Source organism: Oryx dammah, unplaced genomic scaffold (genome assembly GCF_014754425.2).
Source record: "Oryx dammah isolate SB20612 unplaced genomic scaffold, SCBI_Odam_1.1 HiC_scaffold_3, whole genome shotgun sequence".
NCBI lineage: Eukaryota > Metazoa > Chordata > Mammalia > Artiodactyla > Bovidae > Oryx > Oryx dammah.
Window position 1 is genome coordinate 103788702 of NW_024070187.1, and position 9032 is coordinate 103797733.

The 9032-nt window shown below is 50.5% G+C and overlaps 1 protein-coding gene across 1 annotated transcript in view; it reads right to left on the reverse strand.

The window, feature by feature from the left end:
- Positions 1–1688: 1688 nt before the first annotated feature.
- The window catches only part of SLC2A9 (solute carrier family 2 member 9), a gene marked incomplete at its 3' end in the record, with an annotated part of 191731 nt that continues 184387 nt past the window's right edge, over positions 1689–9032 (reverse strand). Inside the window, exons 11-12 of the mRNA XM_040238338.1 lie at positions 5996–6123; positions 1689–1718 (exon numbers count right to left, since the gene is read on the reverse strand). Of these exons, the coding sequence (XP_040094272.1) occupies positions 1689–1718; positions 5996–6123 (158 nt within the window). The remainder of the gene's footprint in view (positions 1719–5995; positions 6124–9032) is intronic.

Here is a 9032-nt window from a genome sequence, read left to right on the forward strand (position 1 = left end):
GAGCAGCAGTCAGGGACTCAGCGTCATACCCACTGGGTTTCTCCACCTGGGTACCTCTGACCACACATCCAAGCCTGGCTTCCAAAACCCACCCGTACTTCTTGTCATCAGCTATGCAACACCTTGACTTTGGCTCAGGGAGATTGATTTGGGACGTCTGGCCTCCACAGCTAGAAGAGAGTAGATTTCTATTGTTTTAAGCCACCCAGTTTGTGTTAATTTGTTACAGCAGTCCCGGGAAAGGCACACACTCCCCATTCCTCAACTCTGTGTTACCACTTTGCTGACTTGCATCCCCTTCAGACTCCCTGAGGTCCCACCTGCTGAAACTCATCCACCTGTCTGCATCTTTATCATCCCTGCCCATGGCCTGTCCTCTGCTGTGACCCATGTGTAATAAAGCTTTGCAAGCATTGTGATATACTCTCACAATAACTCTAAGAGGAAGCTCTGTTATCATCCCCCATACACAGATGAGGAACAGAGGTCTGGAGAAATCCTAGCTCAGACAGCATATCAGCAGAGAGCAGGGACTCAAACCCAGGTCCTCTGATGACAAATCCAGAGCCCTCAACCTCTTTCCAGGCTTATTAAGTGCTACAAGCAAAGCTCCTAAAGTTGTGGTTCTCTTGCTGGGGAGCAGGGTAGGAAGATCCACAGAGTGATTGCCTCAGCCTCTCACTCAGCACACAGAAGCATCAGGCAGCTGGGAGCCCAGGAGCACATGGTGATGAGCAGGTCTGCTCTGCAGACTGACAAGAGCCAGTGCTCATCTCAGTGCTGGGGAGAGTAGCCTCCGCACCATGCCAGGGGCTTCCTGGCAGGATTCCTCAGGTCGGTAAGGAGGGTAGCCATGCCTGCTCTGGCCGCTAGCTTCTACCCTAAATTAGTTCCCCCAAATAATGTGCTTGAGGAATTTGACAAGACCAAATCCACAATCATTTAGACCCTTTGCTGTTGTTGTCATTTAGTTACTCAGTGTGTCCAGCTCTTTGTGATCCCATGTGCTATAGCCTGCCTGGCTCCTCTGTCCACGGGGATTTCCAGGCAAGAATACTGGAGTGAGTAGCCATTTCCTTTGCTGGCAAAGTAATGTCTCTGCTTTTTAATATGCTGTCTAGGTTGGTCATAACTTTTCTTCCAAGGAGTACGTGTCTTTTAATTTCATGGCTGCACTCACCATCTGCAGTGATTTTGGAGCCCCCCAAAATAAAGTCTGACACTGTTTCCATTGTTTCTCCATTTATTTGCCATGAAGTGATGGGACCGGATGCCACGATCTTAGTTTTCTGAATGTTGAGCTTTAAGCTAACTTTTTCACTCTCTTCTTTCACTTTCCTCAAGAGGCTCTTTAGTTCCTCTTCACTTTCTGCCATAAGGGTGGTGTCATCTGCATATCTGAGGTTATTGATATTTTTCCTGGCAATCTTGATTCCAGCTTGTGCTTCTTCCAGCCCAGCATTTCTCATGATGTACTCTGCATATAAGTTAAAGAAGCAGGGTGACAATATATAGCCTTGATGTACTCCTTTTCCTATTTGGAACTAGTTTGTTGTTCCATGTCCAGTTCTAACTGTTGCTTCCTGACCTGCATACAGATTTCTCAAGAGGCAAGTCAGGTCTGTCTATTCAAGGCTATGGTTTTACCAGTAGTCATGTATGGAAGTGACAGTTGGACTATAAAGAAAGCAGAGTGCCCAAGAATTGATGCTTTTGAACTGTGGTGTTGGAGAAGACTCTTGAGAGTCCCTTGGACTGAAAGGAGATCCAACCAGTCCATCCTAAAGGAAATCAGTCCTGAATGTTCATCGGAAGGACTGATGCTGAAGCTGAAACTCCAATACTTTGGCCACCTGATGCGAAGAGCTGACTCATTTGAAAAGACCCTGATGCTGGGAAAGATTGAAGGCGAGAGGAGAAGGGGACAACAGAGGATGAGATGGTTGGATGGCATCACCGACTCGATGGACCATGAGTTTGAGTAAACTCTGGGAGTTGGTGATGGAGTGGGAGGCCTGTCATGCTGCAGTCCACAGCGTAGCAAAGAGTCGGACACGACTGAGCAACTGAACTGAACTGAACTGAACTGAGCCATTTCCTACTCCAGAGGATCTTCCCAGTTCATATATCAAACCAGCATCTCCTGAATTGCAAACAGATTCTTTACCTCTGAGTCTCCAGGGAAGCCCTTAGAGCCCCTGATGGTGTCATTTTCAAGCCTGTATTGGCACCTTTCACCCTCTGCATGGGAGACATTGGTGAAGATGTGTGACTCTTGGTGGATACTGTAGAGTCCAGTGGTCAGGAATGCACACCCTGGAGGTGCAAGAGTTCAGTTCCACTTCTGCCATTCGTTATGTTAGCTGGGCACCCCTGGCTAAGTGACTTAACCTTTCTGAGCACTCATTTGTCCATCTGTGAAATGAGGCCATAATGGCACTTGCCACACAGGGCTAGTGGGGGATCAAATGAATTACAATACATACAGAGCATAGTAATTCTTGATCAATGTCAGCTCTGACGGTCAATCTGGCTGGTTTCCTACACTATTAGTGTCCTCTGGCTGCTGTAACAAATTATCACAGATGCGGTGGCTTGAAACAACAGAAATGCGTGCTCTCACGGCTCTGCAGGCCAGAGTCTGAAATTAGTGTCACTGGTGTTAGCAGGGCCACGTGCAAGTGTGTCCTGTGCCCATCGTGGGTCCTTGACAGACGCTACCTCTCACTCAGCCACTCATTTGGTTGTGACCAGACCTCAGGCTACACAACTGGATACAACGTGGCTTAGGGCCTGGCCTGCAGGCTTTGGTTGCCTTGTTCTGGAGACAGACACAGAGGTTCACCTTCATAGCTCCATCGTCCTGGCCTGTACAAGGGGGTTGGCTCTAAGGATTAGGTGTGTAATGAGGAGATTGCCCACCTCTGGGGGCCCTGAGACCCTTGTGCTTAGAGGACTCCAAGCACAGGCTTGTTGACCGCCTGGCAGAGTTGCATTTAGGGGATTCACGGGGTGGGGGTGGGGTCCTCTGCCTACACTGAGATGGACCACATCCTCACAAGCTTCTTGCTTTCCAGGAGACCACACTGCCAGCTTTTCACGACGGGCTACATTGACCCAGTGGGCTCCTGCAGAGGGTCCTGCAGTTGGAATTTCTCCCTGGGCTCCTCCAGGCCACTTCCCTATATTCCCTGAATGGCTACAAACATTGCCCTGCAAGGTCAAGGTCAAGGTCAGGCGGTCCCTCTCTGATATGGGACCCACATCTCTCTCCAGCTCTAGCCGCAAATGCCAAAGGCAATGACATGACCTGAGCCCGATGCCTCCCAGGGAATGGATCAGAGACCTGCCTTCCAGGCCTTCCCAGCCCTGTCTTTCTTTGCCAGCCTCTATACTTCTCCCTGAACTGCCGCAAGCCCTGAAACTTGTACCTGTAAAGAGTGATTCCCCCAGCCCTTCTGTGACACCTGTACCCTGACGCCTCTGAGAGGAATCAGCCAGTCTGGATGCTGTAAGACTGGCATGCACACGTGTATCACTTGTGCCTAGTGGGGCCCGGCTTTGCGGGTAGGGGGCACCACTTCTGCCCCTGAGCCTTTAAACAAGGCTGTGCCCTCCTTCACCTTGTCCCCTGCCCCCGACCAGGCTTTCAGCATCCCTATGACTTCTCTATGAGAGCATCCTGACAGCGCAAATGGCAGCATCCACACATGTGGTGACCGTCTTGGCATACGGCTCTTGCAGAAGAGACATTATGGCACTGAGGGTCCTACTCTGCCCTGGCTCATCACAGCAGGGTGATCCAGCATGAACAATGATACCAGAAACCTCTCAGGCTCCTGGGGTTTCCAGCCAGGTGAGCGCCCAGCTGGAACTGAGTTGGTTGGAATAAAGGTGACCCCTAGCACATCTTCAAAGCCATTGGATATTGGGTTATTGTGAAAGGAGTGTGAAGCCTGTAAAAACTGTGATGGGAGAGGAAGTCTGTGGCTGTGACTGTGTTCTTACAGATTCTCATCAGCTCCCGGGCCTCGGGCAAGTCTCTCAAGCCTGCTGAGCCTGACTTCCCTCCTTGAGAAGCAGCCTAGGGCCCTGGTCAGGAAAGGACACAAACTTTCTGGTTTTTCCCCTTCCGACACTAGGCAGCATGCATTTCTCCTTAGGTAAGGTGTGGCTATGTGATTTTCACTCATGGGAGTTTGCCTGGAACACACATTACTGCCATGCCAAGGTCTTAACTGGCAGGTGTGAGACAGGCCACATTCCCTCCACTTGCCATGGGGCAGTTATTCCAGAAGGAGAGGGCTCTGCCAATCATCATCTGTAAAGCTCTGGGGCAGAAAGTGAAATCGCTCAGTCGTGTCCGACTCTTTGTGACCCCATGGTCTGTAGCCTACCAGGCTCCTCCATCCATGGGATTTTCCAGGCAAGAGTACTGGAGTGGGTTGCCATTTCCTTCTCCAGGGGACCTTCCCGACCCAAGGATTGAACCCAGGTCTCCCTCATTGCAGGCAGAATGCTTTACCATCTGAGCCACCATATGCTAGGAAAAAAAAAAAAAAGATCTGGGGCAGAATCTCCGCTTAATCTATAGGAAGATGGGGAGCTGTGAGCTGAGAGAGAAACAATTGGAAGAGAATTTTCCCCACAATAATGAATATTTTACTGATGCCCAGCTGTGTTGGCTTGGAGCCAAACTAGGAGAAGGCATTGAAGGGTTGAAGTCAGTTGAACAGACAACTTGTTATGCTCTGAGCACGCCGGACACGCCGGACAAACGTGCCCCGAGGATGGAGTAGATGGATGTGGATTCGCTGGTCCATGGCCTCCCTGTGTTATTTATGTTTCAGAGATGCAGTGGCTGTAGCTAAGTCAGGATGCTTTACAAGTTACACAGTGGGGCAGCCCTTAACTCTGAGACTGAGAGGACAGAGCAGTAGATGGAGAATGTGGAAGAGGAAGAGGGGGCGGGGCAGAGCCACCAGTTTGAATGATGACTTGGAACCTTGGGCTGACCCTGTCTACTCCCTGAACCTCAGCTTCTCTGTAGGATGGAGAGGATGAGAAACCGCAGTGCAGGGCTGCCTGAGGGCGTTGTGAATTCATTAAACCCCATTGCCGGGGGCCTGGTGCAGAGTAACTGTTCCATAACTGGGCATGCAGGAGTTCCCATCATGTGGGCCTGCCTGCAGCAGAGTCTCTGAAATGTGCTGGGCTTGGTGCTAGTCAAGGTACAGGCAGAGAATTAATGGAGGAACTGGGGAGGGTTGAATTAAGCCCCCAAAATGGGGGGTGGGTTCTTGCTCAGAGGTTTCTGGTGGAGTCTCACCTTCACCAGTGGTGTCACCTGCTCTCTGGGCAGTGGGGAGCCCTGGTGGGCCTTAGAGCAGGGAAGCCTGATCCTCCCTCCTGGAGTGCAGCTGGCCCCTTGCTCTGTGAGGATCACTTGTAAAGTCCTTGTCTTTTGTGTTCCTGGCCCTGGAGAGCTCTCTGATATCATTTATCTCCTCTCTTGTCTTTTGTGCGCCTTTGGTTCCAGCCACACTGGCCTCCTTACAGAGAACTTGTCTCTGTTCCCTGGGTTATCATTATCCTGTCAATGGTGGTCACCCTTGGGACAATGACCCCCATTAGCTGTGGTGATGCTGAAGACAATGAGGGTGCTACAGGCATGGCGGGGTGGCATGGGCACTGGAACTATGACACGGACCTTGTCTCACACCAGGGCAAGTGCATTGCAGGTTTGAGATTCTCACCGAGGTTTCCCTGCAGACCTTCAGTGATGCGAATCTGCCCCATGACAGCCCTTAGCATTCAGGGGGCAACTCCCAAAAGATACAGAAGGGAGAAAGAGGATTAGAGTTTGGGCCAAAGCACATTTCTCCTATCCTCAGGCCAACAGAGTTTCCATTTGAGAGAGAATCAACCTCTGAATTATGAATCATCCATCACTTGGAGGGGATCTCATGACCAAGAGCCCCCTTGTCAGTCTCACCTGAACGAATGGGAAGAGGAGGCCGATGGCGAAGTTGGAGAGCCAGTTGACGGTGCCCACCACGGTAAAGGCAGCTGGCCTCTGGGCTTGCTGGAAGAACTCACTGGTCAGGATGAAGGGAATGCCACCTGCAACCAGAGCCAGGGCATGGGTTAATCATCCCAGGGAGGTCTGGCCACCAGCACGCATCTCTATTTGGCAGGGGAGCCCCTCCTGGTAAGAGGCAGCTCTGCCTGGGAAAGTGACACCTTTGGGCACGAGTGTTGGAATTATAGCCTGTAACCCCTAAAGATACACAAACCATTTCTCTGACCTGGTCCTCTCAAATGGGAGATGATTCATCTTCTAGGCTCTCCCATTTCAGTTTGGGAATCACAAGGTTGGACTTCCCAGGTGGCAAAAGGAGTAAAGAACCTGCCTGTAATACATGAGACATGAGACTCGGGTCCAATCTCTGGGTTGGGAAGATCCCCTGGAGGAAGGCATGGCAACCCACTCCAGTACTCTGGCTTGGAGAATCCCATGGATAGAGGAGCCTGGCGGGCTACAATCCATGGGGTCGCAAAGAGTCGGACATGACTGAAGCGACTTAGCACACACACACAGGCTGGATTCACTCATTCCATCAAGATTCAGTGATTATTGGCTGTGCTGGGGCTGGTCCCACAGTCCTGGAAGAGTGTGGTCATGCCCCTGCGCTTCTGAGACTCCCTTATCTGGTGGCGGAGAAAGGATGACTTGTTTATTACAAAGGAAGTGAGGGAATGATAACTAACGCAGCATGTGATAAGCGCTGGAGGAAATGCTCAAGGCAATGGAGGGGGTGGGGATCCATGTTAGCAGTGGTGGGGAAAGCTCTCTGGGCAGGTGATGGTGGAGATACAGCTCGAAGGAGAAGATGCAGCTTGTGAAGATTTGGGACGATCATGCCGACTGAAGGATGAAAGGGCAGAGACCCTGAGGGATGAAAAGGATTGAGAAGACTCCTGAGAGTCCCTTGGACTGCAAGGAGATCAAACCAGTCAATCCTAAAGGAAATCAACCCTGAATACTCACTGGAAGGCCTGATGCTGAAGCTCCAAATACTTTGGCCACCTGATGCAAAGAGCCTACTCGTTGGAAAAGACTCTGATGCTGGGAAAGATTGAGGGCAGGAGGAGAAGGGGATGACCCAGGATGAGATGGTTGGATGGCATCACTGACTCAATGGACATGAGTCTGAACAAGGTCCAGGAGATGGTGATGGACAGGGAGGCCTGGAGAGCTGCAGTCCATGGGGTCACAAAGGCTCTGACGTGACTGAGCAACTGAAAAATAGCAAAGTCTATAACAGAGGCTATCCTGTTTGGACATCTGAGGAAGGGGATAGAGGAAGGGGATGGGATGACAAAGCTGAGCAGGGCCAGTTTAGCAGCCTCTGGAGATCAAGGAGAGGGGCTGCCATTGAGGAAAACCAATGAGGGGTTTAAAAGAGGGGTTGGTGTGATCAGTTTGTGTTCCATAGAGACCACTGCTGTTTGGAGGAAGGACTGGAGGAGGCAGAGGTTGATGCAGGAGGCTATTGGGGTTGGCAGGAGCAGACAATGATGGTCTACAGGGTTCGGATGGTGGCGGTGGGGATGGATGGAAGGGGCTGATTTGGGTAGTTGCCACCCCATGTATACAAAGCTTTTAGGGTGAGCGTTGCACCCTGAAATCACAGCACTCATCGTCATGTTCAACCAAGCAACCCAAAGTCACACAGCCAGGACCAGCTGAAGCCGGAGTCTCTCCAGAGCTTTCATCACGACTGGCCCAGCATGCCTGGACTCTGCACCTCAAAAATGACTCAGAATGGACCACCCATGACCCACACCGTGCCCTTGCCCTGCTAGACTGTGAGCCCTCCAGGGAAGCTGGCAGAGTAGACAGGTGACTGATATTTATGTACTTGAAGTAAATGCTAGACATTTGATTTTGAAAAGGTTTGATATACTGTTTGCTACAAAAAAGGTGGACGCTTTATCTTAGAGGTGTCTATCAAAATGACGTGCAGGAACAATGGTTGCACGCTAAAATGTGCTACAACCAGCCTCAGGTCTATGGGGCACGTGTGACTGTGTTGGCAAGTGTGTCACACACCCACTGCCACGAGCCTTGCTGCACATCCCAGGCAGTTCACAGCTCTGCTGAAGCCTGAACAGGGCCGAGGGCTGGTATTTCACCTTCCTGACTTCCCTGGGTGTGTTTTGGAAGCATCTGTAGGTAACTTATTAACACTTCTGCCGCCAGTTTATTAGTTTACAGTGGAGCAGAATGTTGACAAACCTGCCTCTGTGCGCTTTGTTTGCTGTTCAGGACTGAGGCCACGAGTTGTTTACCGGTTACGGTGCCTCCTCCCAGCACAAAACCTAGGACACACACACCAGGTACTTTGTAAAGGTTTGCATGATCAGTGGAGGAACGGTTAAGACCCCTGGGTTCACAGGACATCTACATCATGTTTCCTCTCTCTCCTGCTCAGGCCTTCAGGCCACCCCCACAGGACAAATATAAGCAACCATGGCAATCCTGCACAGCCTACTGTGCCAATGGGTTTTCATTTCCATTATTTCCTTCAAACTCGCCAGCCAGAGAAGGTGGTGAGACATGGTGGGTTAGGGCTCTTGTGTCAGTAAGAACAGGTAGGATCCTGTTCTGGGTCCACCAGATCCCTCTAGAATGCAGATCTATCACAAGTGAGGTATGATAGAAGGTAATTACTAGTGGGGGGAGGGCGTTTGTGAGGATTACATGAACTACTGTGTGCAATCACTTAGTCTAAGTCTACCCCAAGTGAGGTGCTGAATAAATGTTAATTCTTCAATAATTGTTAGCTACCAGAAAAAAGTTTTAAACTCATCAGCATTATTTCCTCCCATTTTGTGAGCTAATTGTAACTCAAAGAAGCGGGGTGATTAGCCCAAGGTCTATTGACAGGAGTGATGATGGTAATGGTGATGACAGTGTGATGGTGATGGTGATGATGGTGGTGATGGTGATGATGGTGGTGATGGTG